This window comes from Numida meleagris, chromosome 11, assembly GCF_002078875.1.
Source record: "Numida meleagris isolate 19003 breed g44 Domestic line chromosome 11, NumMel1.0, whole genome shotgun sequence".
Taxonomy (NCBI): domain Eukaryota; kingdom Metazoa; phylum Chordata; class Aves; order Galliformes; family Numididae; genus Numida; species Numida meleagris.
The window spans coordinates 6,292,405-6,309,886 of record NC_034419.1 but is presented as its reverse complement, the minus strand read 5'-3'; the positions used below and the strand labels follow the sequence as shown (position 1 = coordinate 6,309,886).

Below are 17,482 nucleotides of genomic sequence, written 5' to 3'. Positions count from 1 at the left end.
CAAACTGAATTGACATCATTTCCTGCATAAATAAGAATCAAAATCTCCTATTAGGAAGCCAAGGCAATTTGAAACAAACAAAAAAAATGCATCTTTAAGTCATGGGACCTTGCTTTTGGCATGCTATTGTACTTCTCAAAGCTTCTGAATGGCTGCACATTAATAAAGGTTTGAGCTGTCCAGTTACTTAGACTTCCTTTACTCACCTGAACTGCTGACTTTGTCTGTCCTTTCTTGCATAATAACTACTTTCTGATTGCTTAAAAGTACAGAAGCTTGTCCGTCAGATTTGTTATGTTTAGTCTTACCTAATTCTGTATGTCTTGTATTGTTTTACCTTGTAGGGTCCACCTTGAAACGACTATGTCTAGGCAAAGATCACAGTAGTAGTAACTATCCCATTTTTGTTTCTCAGTATTTCCTTCATGGCATGGGATGCTTTTTCTTTGAGTTTTGTTTTTTATTTTTACTAAAAGCTAGTTGTTTAATGAATAGAGCTGATGCACTTATACTGGTATGATATTAGACTATATCTATTGTGATACTTTCCTAATAATGCATGTGCTGTGATGTTTGGGAACTACGCATGCTGCAAGACAGTCGTGGTATTCTTTGTGTGTGAGATTGTGCACGCATGCAGCCAGAAAACTGGATTGTGTGTTTGTTTTCCTTAAATACACACCTTTATATGACTGCAGTTTTCTGCTGGAGGAATTTATAGCTTAAAACTCTCTTGTTCCTGCGGAGGTGTGCATGAAATGTTAAACACTAATTGAAGAGCTTTCCTGTCCAAATACTTATTTTCTCACTGGTCCCTTTCCCCCGAGAAAAGGAAAAGGAAATGAGCAGTGTTCACTTACAAGTTATGTTGCAGGTTGAATGCATGATCATTTAAAGGTTATTAATGTATTTTATATAGCTGTAGGAGTACTTACTTTATTCAGTTTCATTGACTGGTAGCTCATTAACAGAAAATGGAAAACTGAATGTGTGTGTTTGCTTATGCAATAATTTTACTGCGGTTCTGTGAACTTTTTGCTTGGAGAGATGGTCTTTATTTAAAATATTTAGATATAGTAAATCTGTTTGTAGAAAGTTTCTTCCAGTTTGCTGCTGGTCTTGCTGTGTCAGACTACTAGTTACCAACAGATAAATAGGACAGATCTCTTCCTAGAGACATGTGAGCCTATGAAATTAAATTTTTGTTAATACTCTTCCCATCTGCCTTTATCTATCCAGAAGTTCTGTATCTGTATCTCTGTGTCAGAAACTCACGTACCCACTAATGTCCTCCTTTCTCCTTTTTCTTCTGTACATTCACGGTCCCAATGTTTTTTTTCTCCCAAAATGTCAAGATGGCAGAGGGAGGCTGTGGGTTCTGGAGCCTATGAGACTCTGAGGCCAACTGTACTCTTGACCTATGCGCTCATTAGATTTTTCCAGGAGGACAGTACGCTTATGCAAGTAAAATACATTTTTAAAATACATGAAGCTGCAGCAAGTAATGCACAGTGCCTCACGCCCACAGCAGTCTTCTTTGGAGAGACTTTGCAAGGCTGGTGGTGTCGGTGGCACTGGGAGTACATCTGTGCACTTGTTCCTTCTCTCTTGGTCATGAATTTCAGTTGAGAGAAGTTCTGGGCAGTAACACAATAAGATGTAATCTGAACGCATTGGACTTGGACCATTTCTTTAAGCAAAGGTGTTCTCTAGAAAGGAGGGGGAGGGCAAAGTCAGGAAAGCCACTGTTTGAATTGCAGTGTGGGAAGCTATGTGAACAGCAAAGTGGTGAAACGGAGATGCCATTGTCAACTTTCTTTGTGTGTGATTTTCCAGGATCCTCTACAAACAGTCTTGTAACGTGTCCTGAGCCCCTCCCGCAATCAACTCTGCAGGTTCAGGCCAACAACAGCAACAACAAGAAGGGAACGTTCACCGATGATCTTCACAAGCTGGTTGACCAGTGGACAAGCAAAACTGTTGGAGCTGCACAGGCAAAACCTTCTTTAAACCAACTGAAGCAGAACCAAAAAAGGCAGGACATGGAGCCAAAGGCAAATCCCATGCAAACACAGAATGAGACATGTGGAGTAAGTGGCACTCCTTGAAGAACATTCCTTTTGCTATGTGTCTGACAGCCTTTGCAGAACTGAGATTTGGAGGAGGACATAAACTAAATTACTTCAGATAGATGCTTCGTATAAATGTCCAACTCTTTTCATTAAGTACTAAAACAGTTTTGTTTTGTTTTTTAATTGTCTTTTGGAATAATCTTGGGAGATATATGGGCTGCAATATACAAATTTTAAAATATATATTTTTAAATTGCAAACTGCTCAATAACAGTAATATGCAGCAATACTTATACCACTAACCATATGTTCTTGGACTTAAGTTTTTATTTTTGCTAACATTTTCTTCTTTTGGGCATTTAACATGAATCTTCCTCAGGCAGGCAGTGCCTGGGCTAGTGGCCTGCTGGCAGCAAGCTTTTGTCTTAGCAAAGCAGTGCGGGTACTGCGCCGGGACAGGGCACTGCTCGGTGTTGTTCTGACCCTTGCTTGGTATCCAACACTGTGCAGTACTAATCTCATGCATCTGTAAGGCCCTCTGCCTCATGGAAACACCATCCTCAGGAATTCCATGGAAGTGAAGTACAACAAAGCAGGAGCTAGTGGTGCCCTATTTGTCCCCTCTTCTTTTCCCTAGCAGGCAAACAGTACCGTGCCGTGTGTTTGTGTCTGTGTTCAGTGCTTGTTTTTGTGGCTGCGTGACAGTGGTAAGGATACAGCCAGAATCCCATTTCAGAATTCTCTCCCACCCTGGTCTGGTTTTCCAGATCCCTTTCTTATCCTCACAGACAGAGGGTTCCTTGACTAATTATTTTTGCTGGATTTATTTTTTGGAAGAGCGGAAACTGAGCCAAATAGAGGAAAATAGATTAATTTTAAAGGCAAAGAAATTGTGAGAATAAAGCTAGTGAAGTTCTTCATGGTAATCAATTAAAAACAAGATAACTGGACCTGGGTATAAAACCGTTGCCTTTTTGGCATGTAGAAGGGAAAAAGCTTGGATGCAGCAGTGGCAGCTCGGTCGCTGTTCAGGTGGGACCTGCTGAAGCAGGAACTTGCTGATGTGTCTGTTTTGGTACCTGCTGGTCTCAGTAGATCACTGACTTCACAGGAAAAAGCACTTGTGTAAGCTTATTAAGCAGTTTTACATCGATTCCTAGTGGCCATTAATGAACAAAAACTGGAGAGTAAATAATCCCTCTCCGCAGCGATGGTTTAAACAGCGTAAACATGTTCTGGAGTAGAAGTGACGTCAAGACCCTGATAGTTCTCAGAAAACAAGTCATGAAGGTGCCAGTAAGCACAAATAGAAGGTCTCTGGAGATGCTCTAGGAAGTGATAGTGAGGGCACAGGCTCTGTTCCTTTGTTGTCACTTACTCTTTTTGATGTGCTTCTCGCAGCTTGCTTTCTTTTCCGTGAGGCTCCTGTGGTAGATGGAAGAATCTGGTGGGGATGCTCTGCCTGCTTTCAACTCTGGAAAAGAGACGTGAGGGAGTCTTCTTATCTTAATGGTGTTAACATCAATTTAAGGTTTATTTTACCTTCTGCTACATGCTGTCTTAACATGCTGATTTTAGAGGGTTTGGGTTTTTTGGAATATGTCTGTTCCAAGGATTTAACAAGGCTGAAGTAACTCAGATTATTTACAAAGTACATAGAAAGGTTGGGATTCCTTGCTCTCCAGTTCACGTTGTCACTTGCTGCTTGAAACACTCGTAGTCGGGGACCATGAGCTCTGTGCCAGCTGGTGGGAAGTGACTTCATGTGCCAGTCCTAGCAGGGGTGTGAGCAGCAGGGGGAGTACGAAGGTGGATGGTTTATCTGTTAGGGTTGTCGTTAGGGTGTTTTGGCTGCAGGAGTGGCACAGCATGCCACAGACTACTTCAGACCTTCCAGTATGAAAAGCACTGCTGAATTGCATTCCCTGTGCCGGGAGCAGGAGCTGCCACTCTGCTGCATCCACCCGCTCTCCTGGGCCAGAGGAAGCAGAGTATGGCCATGAATGTGATGAACGGGCCTTTTAAAGCAGTACGAGGGCTGCTGTAGAACCTCTTCAAATTCACCTTATAGGGGATCTGAAGTGAAGGGAGAAGAACGCTTCATGATGTTGGGAGGAAAAACAGCCAGGAGAAGAGGGAGGGAGGATGCTTAGCCTTGGCAGCCAGGCGAGTAACCCAGTGACACCAGTTCTTGGAATAATTTGTTATATGGGGAGATGTTGTACTTGCAGTAAATCAGTGTGGAGTCCACACTTCAAAATGGTATTAGACAAAAGGTACTCTAGAAATCACAGAGGACTGAAAAAAAATAGCTTTCTAACAGGGAGCATGTAAAGCTCAGGCTGTACTTCTTCTGACCATCTGTTAACACCATCTTTTTGTCTTTTTTGATTAAATGCAAGATTACCTTTGCAATAAAAGAACTAAGGAGCACTAAACAGATTCCCGGCTCATCAGAGAAATTTTTAATAAGGTTTTATGTTGGAAATAAAAGCTAGAAAAATTGGAAGCATGGTGATGCTTATCATTCTTTTTATCTTTGATAGTGCCAGTGATGAAACACTGGAACAAACCAGCAGGAAAGTAATAGGGCTGGCTGTCTCATATAGTCCAACCAAGTATTTTGTTGTGGGAGAAGCTAATGATGGCCCGTTGTGATAATTGGAAATGCAGGGCATTTCTAAATTTCCTTTGGAGCTTATTGGAAAGGCAGGCGTCTCCTTGAAGTTTTTAGGCAGAAGTAGCTGTGTGAGTTGTACCATGGTGCTCTGCTGGCTGTAAGGGCAGCCCCAGGGATCAGCACCAGGCAGAGCTCTTCCACGCAGACGATGAGCATCCTCCTGGGGTGCAAGTTGTGGGCACATGTCATATGAGGTATGACAAAGAAGACATCAAACCAGATGGCTCCCTTCTAATCTGTGTCCATTTTTTTTCCCCAAAGTAAAACTGCAATAAGTCATTGGTAGGAGTACCATAATTTTAATTCTCTCTTGCTGTCCGCATACTGCTATTTATACGTCAGCTAGTTTGTCTCATTTCAAGTCTTCTCTTTCACCTGGGAAATAAGTGTTTGTTTTCCCCCCACTCCCCTTCGAGATGTCCTTTCAGTGGATGTGTTGGTGATGGCTTTATGGTTGGACTTTTGATGATCTTGGAGATCTTTTCTAATCCTAATGATTCTATTATGCTAAGATGCTTCTAACCAACAGCAGCAAATTATTTGCTGTGTGAATATGTTATTGATGTCTTGTTTTTTAATGAAATGAAGGCTACTCTTTAAGGTGGAAATTAGCACAGAAATTTGTGAAGTGTTTAATGAGCTGCCTAACGAGTTAGGAGTTTTATTTTCTTCCTTTTTACTGTCACAAGTATAGGGAGCAATAGTTTGGGTGCAAAGGGGGACTTGAAATTCTGCTTTGTTTCTGTGAAAGTGACAATTCCATCAGCATAAAAAAATTGCCTGTTGGATTGGCTGCAAGTCTCGGTTAATGCGTATTAGAAGCTTGTGGGGAAACCTTTAGGCTTTCAGTTACATTGCTAGAGCAGTGAAAGGTTCCTTTTCAGGGGTTTTACTTGAACGTGGAAGTATGCGTGGATTCTTACTGTCAGTAATATGAAAGGGAGTAGGAGACCTTAGGCAGGATTAAGTCAAACTGCCTGAAAATCGCTATTTCTCTCATGCTTATCCATCTTGAAGGCTCGATGAAGCAATCCTTTCTTACAGGTAATTGTGGTTACCACCAGCAGGGGAACACATCTAGGACAGTGAGCTGCTTTCTGTGTGAAGAGTACTGGATATTGTGTGGTGACAGGTGTCCTTTGAAGATGTCTGGGAATAAAGAGTGTAGCAAACGTGTTTTGTCCCTGTGTACTGTTCCATGACCGCATGAGTGTTAAAGAAAAACTATTACCAAAAAAGAAAAGCTGTAAATGTGCTCTGAGTCCTTTACGTGGTTGTATCTGTGAGGCATGCCAGTCCGTGTCAGTCGGTGACGTGTGTGGTGGTGTAGGTGCTATTAGTAATAGCTGCACATCTGTTTGCGTTTAGTGCATCCTCATTTTAATGAGCTGCCTGCCTGGGAAGTGGGCACTCTGGAGATAGCTGCAGATGCGAGAGCGGAACAGAAGGACTGTTAACAACTTTTACTGTGTCTTCCATGTCCATTGGATTGGAAGAATGTTGCAAATATGATGTATCTGTGCTTCACTGAAGCTGTTCGACGCTGCCTGATGTCTCTGAATGTCAGAACAGCTTTTCAGGAGCTTGTAGAACACAAACACAAATCTTCAGTAGCACCTCTTAACCTTGGGTTTTCAGTACGCTGAGAAAGGAGGGGTAAAAACCAACTAGAGGACTAGAGGATTAAAAACAAACAAGCAGAAGCCACTTGTCCTATATGAGTGCGGGCTGCTGTTAGATCTGTTTTCAACATGCCCTAAACATGGGCTGCTGGAGTTGGGGTGGGATTCGGATCTTGTGCCACTTGCTTTCAATCCCCAGGATAACTTCATTACAAGTTTTGTCAGCAAGGTGCCTTGCAGTCTCTGTGGCTTTGCTAAAGCTGGGCAAACCAGTGCTGTTTTGAGGACTGTACCACTGCTTGCTCATCTCGATGTTTCAGTCAGTTTTTGCGTGCAGGAGGAAGGGTTGTTTCAGCCTCCGTCGGTGTTGATTCGTTATAGGTTGTCCAAAGATTGTGGTTTAAAAAATGAGCTTGTTTAAGAGGCTGCAATACAGGGGGAATCACGAGCTGGCTGTCTTTGCTGCTCACAGCATGAGGTTTGCTTGTTTGAAGCACGTGGCAAGGTAGAGGACGCAACCTTACATTGTGAACGTGCCTTTGTCACCACACAAACAGGTTTCAGTGTGTAAGTGGAATGTTTGGGTTTGCAGCATGACAGCGTTTATTCCTGGCTGACATGCATAGCCTTAAATATAGCTGCTGCTTTACTGAGTCATTTGGCTGAGAAAGAAAAGGTAAAGCAGCATAAATCAGGTAAAGTAGATTTCTCAGCATTTCAAAAGCTCTGAAAGTAAGGGGTTTCTTTTCAGTTATGTGTTTTAAGCTTGCTAAAAAGTCACCTTGCATTTTCAGTGCTACTTGATAAATCTATTGCTTTTAGAAGAAATTCCCTATATTGGTTAGGTACCTCTACTGCCGTTCTTTGTCAGCCACTTTGCTCACAACCATCCAGTGAGGTGCAAACCATCGTTCTGAGGATGCCAAGCACAGCTCTAATAACAGCTGTACAAAGTCGTCATGTTGTATAAATGTGTACGTCCCCAGTCGCTCCGTGTGCTGTTCTTTGCTCTCTGCTGTTAGTTTTGGTGGATCTTTATGGATGAATGGTTTTAAATTCATTATACCATTATTCCTTAGTTTGATGTTTGCCATCGCATTCATGTTTCAGATTAGAACTGGAGATAGTGAAGCAGTGGAGGGTATTGGATGCTTGTGTGTTTCTAAAATTTTCTTTGGAGCACAGGTTAATGCCCCAAAGCAGTGCATCAGAGTGTCATTGCCATTCTTATTTTTAACTGAGAAGAGAGACTAAAACCAGAGACTAGAGCAAGCGTTCCACGCAGTTCTATACGTATATTCGTTTCCTCTGAATTTTCACCTTCGTGCTAATTCTATTAGTTTAATGTGAAATGTTTTGACATTACTGGGACACTCCCAAACTGAAAGAGTAATGTTTTTTCTTGTGTTGTGATTAGGTGCTGGCTTGATGGGAACCATGGCAGGGAGCTGTAAATTATGTGAAACTCAGAAAGCAAAGAAACGCTGTAAATCTCATCCAGAGAAAGACCAGGCAGCATTTTGTATAATTATTGTTTCTGCAGCATTGTGCATTATGAAGCGTGTAATTCAAGTGGCCCTGCCATCCCCATGTTTAGGAAGACGAGCTCTTTCTCTGAGCTTAGCATGCAAAAACAGAGTAATTGAAGTGAATGCTAATTGAATCTCAGCAAAATAGCGGGTCTGGCTCCAGCAGCCCCTGGGCAGGATCAGCTCCCGCTGAGTCCTTCTGCTTTACCTGACCTGATCCTACACCCCCAGTGCTGGGCAGTGAACCTCCACGCAAACTCTTCCCTTCTTCGCCACTCTTGGTTCAGGCTGGGCGAGCGGCCCAGCACAAACACCTTTCTACAGCAATAGCGTGCTGAAGGTTTGAAAACCTGCCTTGGGAAGGGCTATAGGAAGTACGGTGAGATTTGGTTTCATTCTGCATTTGGCTTAATTTATTTACTTCTGTGCAAGATCCAGTAGCAATGAGGAACAGCAGGGTTACTTTGCACGTTAGGGGTTTTCCAGGGATTTTGTGGCATTACATTCTTACCTGTTCAGGAATGTTTCCTGGCTCCTTAAACAGTAAGATTATATCCAGAGATCCTTCCTCTCTTCCCTGTGTCAACCTTTGCTATTAATTTCCAAAAGAAAATACAAGTATAAGGTGTGAGGAGGCCAAGAGGTGGGCCGTCCTCCCGTGCATGCCACCACTGCATCCCGCCGGTGGGAGGATAGACGCTTAATAGCCATGCTTTTTTATTTTTCTTTTTGTAGGTTAATTCAGTAAGAACAGGATTGGGGAAAAGGTGCATTGCTCCAGTGTCTTGTCCCATGTCAGCTGCACTAACTCCTGGAGTTTCACCATCCATGCCAGTGCCTATGCCAGGTACTACCCTTTCTGGCACAGTAACGCCCTGTATGATGCCTCTTTGTCAATACGGAGGAGTTTTCCCTACGCCGCTTTATGGAGTGCAGTGGTCGGGGCCGGCAGCGCGGCCGGGCCTGGTAGGAGGGCAGAGCATTGCTCGTTTCTCGGCTCTGGGCAAAGCTTGCTTGCAGATGTACCCTGTGCCGCTGCAGCAGCCCGCGGCCGACCCGCCCGGCCCGCACGTGAGAATGACATAGCTCGGTGGGCTCTGATAGGTGACGGTGATAGCGGCCTCGTGTTGATCTGTAGATGCCATATGTGTCGGAGAGGCGCGGGTCTGCCGCCGGCCCGCAGCAGGCCTGCCGGCCTACACAGCCATACAGCGCATCCAGCAATCACTGTGAAGGGTTTCACAAAAGGTCGTTTGTTTGTTATGGCAATATCTGCATATATGTCATTGCTAAAGACACTTTATTATGTTGTGTTCTGATGTTTTACACTTGCAATCCTTGAAGTTGATGTACTTGAATTGATGACTAGAAATTGTACTAACCTGCAGGAGTACAGTGCCTTGAATATCAGCTTTTCAGTTCCAGCTGGAAAGAGATGTACAAATTTTTGAAAGGTGTATTTTATTTATGATTTGCTTGTGAGTAAAGTTCTTTTTCTTTGCAAAGATATTGAAGGTTTACAGTCGAAGCTCGTTTCATTCTGCTGTAAATGCTTTAATTTTAATTGAGGTGTTGAATTTTCGTTTCTGAGGCTTTAAAAAAAAAAAGTGAGGTGAAGTTTGTTTGAGACACGGACTGAAATTTATTGTGTTTGTGCAAGGAGTAGTGAAATGCACATTTTAAAATGGGAACATTTACAGATTGACCCTAGTAAGTTGTATATAAGAACAGGTAATAGCTTCGGGCAGTGCAATCCATTCCTTACAGCCTTTGGTAAAGCCGCTGCAGATGGCAGCCTGCTGCTGTAGCGGGCACGCAAGTACTGCTTCGTTCCAGATCACAGCAGAGAATTGCATTACGTTTTCTTTCCCTACATGGCTTTTTAATTTAGTTAAATTACACATCCATGCGTGTTCCATAAGTGAGAAGTCTGATGGAAGTCTTGGTCGCAGCAGCACGCCCGCAGGTCGCTGTCAGAGCCGTGTAAGTACACGCGTACGTGTGCTCTGCCTTCAGTTCCGCGGCAGTGGCTAAGAACTTGTTTTGCCACTCAAGTGCTAACGGTATTCACATTGAAACGGAATAAAAATGTGAAGCTATTGTTTTTCTTTCTTCCTCTGTGAGCAATGAATGCTTCAGCTTTGGAATTTCACCACCCTTCATTTGAAATTTTTTTTTCCTCTTTTTTTTCTTTTTAATCAAGTTTGCACCGTAGGCGGCACGGACACCTCTCTCCTGTTTGCGAGTTGCTTTTTGCCTCTTTTACTGTGCTTAGAGTCTACATCTGCGCCTCTCAGTCTAAAGGCACAAGGTAACCACTAACCCTGATTTGCTGATGGTAAGTTTCATGTCTATAGATGGCACTGAGGGCCATCCCTACAGGCACAGGGAACCAAAGGAGCGGTCAAACCTGAAGGCGCATTGCTCTGTATCTCTACTGCAATGACGTTCTATGCTGTCTGCTGACGGGCAGAGATGTCTTGTGCTGCCAAGCTGTGAATTGTATAGTTCTATTGTACTTTGAGCATTATTCTGTCTAAATTATTTTGTTTGTACCCTTTGAATATATTATTCCATCAATTCAGTTAGAATTGAATTTTATAGACAATTATGCAGAGTCTTCTGCCTGGGCAAAATACTTACTGTAGTAAGAGATTTCTGTTCTCTGTAACATGTATCTTTAATTTGTTTGGGTTTTTTAGATTCATGTCTGTATGCTTCATGAGCAAACATGGAAAATATGTTCTCACACCAGTTTTCCTTCAGCTTGCACTGAATCCTACAGTTTGTCGCTATTGCCTGTTGTATAGACCATCCCTTGTATACTGACAGAGTCAGTGGCACTAAAAGCCCCGAGAAATTGTATAGATCGAAAAGAAGAAAAATAAACATTTTGTGCTTGAAAACCGTGTGAAAAACCCGGTGTTTTTCTAAAAAGAGAAGCATGTCAATTCCCCATTCTCCCGGGTCACTCTGCGCCTGTTTTCCAGCCTTCTGTGTGAAGGACTAGATGCGTTACTTCTCCTGCACCTCGGTGCCTGCCCAGAGCTGCATTCCACCTCTTGCAGCTGTAGATGTGATGCGGTGCTCCAGAAGCGACATAGTGCCACCCCGCAGAACCTCGCTGCTGCTGCAGCATTTCTGGTGCTCTGCTGCTGCAAAGCAGGCCGGGCCAGAACGTTAAATGGGTTATTTTAAGAGATGGTATCTTTAGCATCTCATTTGTACTGCCAGCGATACTGCAGTTGGGTAGGTGGTAAATGAGGCGTTTGGACCGTGCACATTCCACATTGCAAGTACCGGGGAAGCCCCATTAGCATGATCCTGGCATAATTTAAATGTGAGGGAGGGCATCAAAGAAACTTGGCCCCAGTACAAGTTTGTGCTGTGTGCACACTCTTGCCAGTCACTGATGTCGGTGTAGACTGCAATAGAAATGAGGAAGGGGTGTGCAGGAAGAGGTTTGATACTTCTGCTCCTGTGGTTCTGTGCATCTGATCCATGCAGCTTTGCTGTGGGTGCTGTGTACGTGTCAGGTGCCAGCCCTGCACTGCTGGTTGCTGGAGCTGTCCCTCCTCCTTTGACATGGCCAAAGCTGAGGGAGCGTGCGGGGCTGCCTGGTGCCAGGGTTGGTCCAGAGCTAACCACGTTCATTTTCTCTTTTAAAATGAAGCTTTCAGCTTTTTAGTGTCTGCTTTCCTAAGCGGGGCATCTTTAGCTAGCGGTGGGGCCAGAGGTTGATGCTTTCATTTCACAGTGTTCATGACTTGAATTTTGTGATAGCCATCTTGTCTTCAGTTTTCTGGCTGTGAACTTCCAGCTATGTTTTGTTATCCTTGATCATGCTGAAAGGTGCTTTGGCCCTTGATAGAAATTAAGCAAATGACGTGGGATGGAACAAATGGGGCAACTTCTTGAAGAAAATGTGAACAGAATTGCTTTGCCTGCATCTTTGGAAAGACCAAGTGCTCTGCTCCAAGGGGCTGCTGGTCATTGGATGTTTTGTGTTTTAAGAAACAGTTTTTGTTTCTTAAAAGCTGAAGTATATTTCTAGGAAGTCCACTTAAATAGGACCAGTGGGCAAGAACTTGACTGTTAGCTACGTGCCTGTGCTTTATACAAAGCCTTCTAAAAGCAAAAGGTGTGTGCATGGCACGTATTGGTGCCGCTCAGGCAGCAAGGCTGCCTGGTGTGCCGTGGGCTGGCTCCCGATGGCCTGTGCGTTTTGCTGGATTTAACCAACTTGTGCTGAGCCCTGTCATCCAGCCTTAGCCTGGAGCAGGAGGCACCACAGGGCTGGTGCTGAAGCATTGGAGGGGGGACAAGATATTGAAAGAGGGCTTCCAGCTGCTAAGTCACACAGCTGGTGGTAAGGAACTGGAATGGGACCGGTCTCATGTTAGGAATGCATCCATCGACAGGGCAGCGTGGGAGGGGACCCTGCACACTTCAAGGCTCGCTTGTTCATCTTGGCTCGGCCTCCCTGGCACAAGTGTCCAATGATTGATGTAAAAACTTTCCCTTGCGTAACTCTGGTGTTCATTCTATAACTTAGTATTATTTAGCTGTTACTTTACACCTACCCCTCTTCCATCACTGTCCAATACAGCTTCCTTCATTTCTCTCTGAGATATTTGACATTGGTGGTTGTCAAAAGCAGGCTGATGAACTGGACAGGCTGGTTGTCTGGCCAAGCGTGGCAGTCTGTGCGCTCCTGCAGATTGATTCCTGTTTGGAAAGAGGTAGTAGTGCTAAATGCCAGTATTTCTGAAATGAACTTCCAATCAAGATGCGGGTTTTGCCATTGGATATTTGGGGAAGAAAATCCCTAATGCCTTTGTGTCATTCGTGAGGTTAACTTTACTTAACTTAACAGCTTTTTCAGCAGTTGCTTTTTCCCTTGAAGCATTTTTGTGGCCCTGGTGCAGTGCTTCCAGTTCAGAGAAGTCAGAATTTTCCTCATAGACCTACTGTTCAGAGTGTTCATGTTGGTATTGCTCAATAAGCATGAGTTTGTTATGGGCATTGTTTGAGTGGTAAACACATTCTTCTACATCCTTTGAAAGTCAGCCCTGGAGAGTTTTGATCAAAAGTCTCTGTTCTGAAATCACTTGACCTCAGCATTGCTTTCCCCATCCCGCCTGAAGAATGGCAAAGATTTCAAGACTTTTGAGCAAGGTTGGCATCTCAGAAGTTAGCCAATATGGCAAAAACCTGCTTAGTTTTCTGCATTGCTGCCGAGGATTCCCCGCCTGAGTTTCAGTGATGTTGTTGAGGGTGTTGGCTTGGAGATGCAGTAGTTTGTGAGTGTTTCATACCTTTGTGAAGTGTTTTGTATTCTGGTTCCTCTTCTGGCCTTCTCAGTCCCTGATTTTTGGTGATGTTTGTGGAAAAGGCTGGCTGTGCTGGAGAGGCGTGTCTGCTGAATAGGGCCAAGATCTCTGCAGCGTCCGCAAGCTGGAGCTTCATTAGAGTTACAGAATTGTAGAATATCACAAGTTGAGACCCATTGTCATGGATGGATGACTGTCTTGCTGTAGGATTGGATTTATAATATGGCAAGAACATGATCACCTGGAATCTCTTGACGTGGTTATTTATTGAATCCTTGAGCATGGGTTATTTTTAGTAGTTTTTTTCTTTTTCTGTGTGTGTGTTTTTGTGGGGTTGACTTGTGCTTGTGCAGCTGTATGAAATGCAGATGTGAGCTGAGATTCAGCTGGGTATTTGTGCAGGCTGACTGCTGCGCTGATTGTTATGTTTCTCTTGAATGAACCTGGTAAATACAATTATCTCCCTGTCTATATTGCTGAAACTAACTGTTGAGCAGATGCGGGCTCTTGGGGCTGCCATGTGTCGGTGATGTTTGCCTGAGCAGGACTTGCCTTTTCCCAAGGGCTGTTTGTGGAGCTGTCCCTGCATGTGCAGCAGGAAGGCGGTGTTCCGGCCCTGGCTCCATGTTCTCTTATTGATGCAGACAAGCTGTAGAAGTGCACCATAATAAAACAGATTTTAGGAGCTGTCAGGTTACAAATTCTGCATTATGAAAGAATTTCTTACTCAAAGGGACTTGGATGTACTGTGGTGCTGATGTTAGCTGTGTCGGTAAATAGATTACCTGTAACTGATTCATCTGGAAGGCTCATACCAGGAGGCAGCAACTTCTGTAAATTGTGTGGTCCCTTCTGCTATTTTTCATCTTCCGAAGTGATAGCCTACTATTAGGATTGCTGTTACATACGCTTGGATCTATATTTGACTGTAAGACTTCTCCCTTGAAATAAACTCCCCAACGAGAAGTCCAGAGGCTGCATGATTCAAGCCTTCACTTACACATACGCAAACTTACTAAACTTTAGGTCTTTCTTGCTAAGGGTGGAGAAGCCATGCACAGAAGAAGACCTGGTCTCACTGGGGATCTGCTGTAATGGTGGAATTCTTGTGACAAGCCTGTGCTGGGTCTTTTTGAAGTCTGCAGAGGAAGGAACGCTCAGTTCCCACTGGGTGGGCTTTAAGGTGGTCTCTTCCAACCCAAGCCATTCTGTGATTGTTATGGCTTCTCCAACTCCGGCCCATCCTGCCTGCTGAGTGTGGCCGCAGCACTCCTTTGCTTTTGGAGCTTTGAGTAATGGGACAGGCATGCTGAGAGCCTCCTGAGCTGCTGTGCTCATTTTGGGGGGATCTGTCAAAGTCTTTCTGACTGAGATATTCAGGAGCTCTGACATCTTGTAAAAACTTGGGAAGTTTAAAAAGAAATAGCTGGTGCTCATCCTTCTCAAAATGATGTTCTTTAGGTTATTGGCATAAAATAACCTCTAAAAATTATTTACTCCTGTTGTTGTTTGGTGGTCTTCTTTTATTTACTTGTAAACAAGGTAGAAACTTCTTCAGCATTCAGTTTTTGTTTATCAGGTTAGATATAGAACACCTAACACATTTCTTAGTGCTTGTTTCCTTCTCTCTGGTCAGCAGCTACAAGATACTAGGAGATACTGGGCACAGGTTTTCCCACAATGTTCTCCAACACAGAAAATGTTGAGTGTAACTGAATTCACTGATCTCTTCAGTGCTGTAGATGTTGCCCTTTCAGTTTTTGGCCAAGAGTTCAGGCTGCCTTCAGAATAAGAAGTTCAGAAGTTGTCCACTGGGACATGGGCTGAGTATCTGTGAGGGTTTCTATCAAGAACCAGGCACCTGGAGAGCTCGCTCTCATTTTGGCTTGATGGCTGACCCGCTGTGTAGGCTGGGGTACGTCCCATTGCTATCTTAAGGTTTTTCCCTGTTACCTGGAGATCATTAATTTTGTCTTGTTTCATTTTTCCTGGATGAACTTCAGTGCCAGACGCTAGTGGGCAAATGTTGAGAACTGTGGCGGATTCAGGTGGATCTGCAGAACCGATGTTGAGCAGAAGCTTGTGGAAGGATGACAACCAAGACACAGTTTTACTTCCTTTAAAGCAATTCTTTCTACAGACAGACAGAGCAAGAAAGAGGGGAGGGAGAAAACTGGGACTGCAGTTAATGAGAGCAAAGCCCAAAACAGGGAATCCCCCCAGGAGCTATGCCAAACACACAGTCTGTTTGCAGAGCACGCTTTTCCCCCACGTCCCATGTATTCCCTTCTGCCCTGAAGTACCCACTGCTTTTTTTTTTTTTCTGGAAGAATGTTGCAAGCTTTATGCTATATAAAAATACATGTGCTTGCAGATCCAATAACCAGTGAGCACGTTGCTGGGATGTAGAGCGAGGGACGTCGGTTCACGTGCTGGCCCTGTGCTGCTGCTCCCACCCGGTGCTCGGTGCGTTCCCTTCCCACTCTGCCATTGTGAGCCCTGGAGTATGCGTACCCTCTTGCCCCCAGAGGGGAACCTTGCTCTGAAGGAATGGCTGAGGTGCTCTGGTTCTGCTGCAGCGGCCCCTGAGAAAGGGTTTTAGGAATATTCATGCTGCCACGTTCTCAGTATGACGCACGTGATGCTCTCTGAGGATTTCGGGTTCTGTTCTCGTGCAGTGCCTGAACTGGCTTTCGTGGAAGCGCCTTCGGCACGCTGCGGTCTGTGATCTCACGTGGCCATTTTGTCTTTTAGATTCTGAAAATGCGATCGTCAGCGACTGACACGTGGCCCCCGCAGCTACGGTGCCAAGCGCCAGGTCCCGCTGCAGCTAAGGAGGAGGAAGAGGAAGATGGGAAATGATTTGTCGTGTGTGAGAAATTCTGTGCCGTTCTGGTCCATTCTACACAATTTTGTAACTTCTTTCTAATCATTTTTTTTATTTATAGTTGGAAATACAAAAATGTTATGCAAAAAATAAAGGAAAATTATTTTGGGGGAAAAGGACTTTGTTCCAAATCGTTCCCTTCTGTTGTGAGCCAGGTTCCTGTGAGCAGCTTCTGGAGGAGAGGGAGGAGGAGGAGGAGGAGGCATTCTTTCAAATACTTTTTGTTTCATACAGCTAATTGTAATTCAAGTGATTATCCAAAAGATAAGCTAGGCACATGTATTCAGGTTCCACCAAAAAAAAAAAGTTCCAAGTCCATTTGAATTTCTCGCAGTCAGAGCTGTTCTTTTGTAAAGAGAATACTTAAAATCTGGTTAAATCAAGTAAAGAAACCTACAGAGACTTCACTGGAGAGTAACTTTGTACTTGTCGTTTCCTTTTTTTTTAGCTCTTTCTTTTTCCTCGAGACTGGCCACATTTTCTTGCCAGAGTTAAATACAGTTCTCGAGTCACTTCTAATTTTAAATGTGAGCCTGAAATCCTTCTGCAGACAAGTCAGTAATTGGAGCAATTTTTAAAAGACTTTCAAGTGCCTTCAACGAGCTAAAATTATGGTGGTGGGAGATTTCTTTTCCTTGATTCACTCACAATAGGCTTCAGCTGTCTGCTGGGCTGGGGCGATGTACAGAGCCGTTTGTAGCAATAATCTCATGAGTAATCATTTATTACAAAGGACTACTCGACTTTTTTTTTTCTTTTAGAGCGGTGGCTTTTAGTGCAGTTCCCGAGGAGCAGGAGTGCTGCTTTTGCCATTGCGTTCTGGCCCCAAACTCTTCCAACCCACTGCTGTGCACTCAGATTTCAGTGGCTTCCCCTCAGCAGGGTCAGACCCTGTGTTCTGTTCGCTCTGCTTCTGGTACCAGAGAAATATGGATTTCTAGTTGCCCATGAGCCTTTCCGTATCATCCCTTCTCGCATCCGGAGCCTGGCATATTGTTTCGTTGTTATCTGCCATGTTTGTCTCTTCCAGCTCTCAGTTCTAAATAATAAATCTTATTTTGATGCCGCTGGTCACTATTTCCTTACCACCGCAGCTCTGATCTGCCCGTGAGGCCGGCCCAGAGCCAGCCGGGTCTGGGTGCGCTGCTGGCACTGCCAGGCACGGGAGCCGTGAAGCAAGGTGCTGTTCAACGCCTGGGAAATCCGAAATTGAAGCTCCAGTGGCGAAATAGATGTTTGCACTAACCCCGTGCTTCTCTGCATTGCCTCCTGTCCTGCCTGTGTCTAAGGAAATGGAAATCACCTCCTGGCTGAGAGCAGAGCTAGGCGGGTGCTGAGGGCTGCTGGTAAAGTGTTGCT

General features: G+C 44.2%; 1 protein-coding gene across 12 annotated transcripts in view; it reads left to right on the top strand.

Moving 5' to 3' along the window:
- Positions 1–17,189, top strand: part of WNK2 (WNK lysine deficient protein kinase 2) — a 108,379-nt gene extending 91,190 nt beyond the window's left edge. For 3 of the 12 annotated variants that reach the window (XM_021409382.1, XM_021409376.1, XM_021409385.1), the window contains 2 exons: positions 1,837–2,090; positions 8,639–9,935. In XM_021409382.1, coding sequence (XP_021265057.1) covers positions 1,837–2,090; positions 8,639–8,989 — 605 coding nt within the window. In that variant the 3' untranslated portion in view covers positions 8,990–9,935. Of the gene's footprint in view, positions 1–344; positions 1,385–1,836; positions 2,091–8,638; positions 15,703–15,990 lie in introns of those variants that run through there. The other 9 variants (XM_021409375.1, XM_021409374.1, XR_002442478.1 and 6 more) reach the window with 8 other exon arrangements.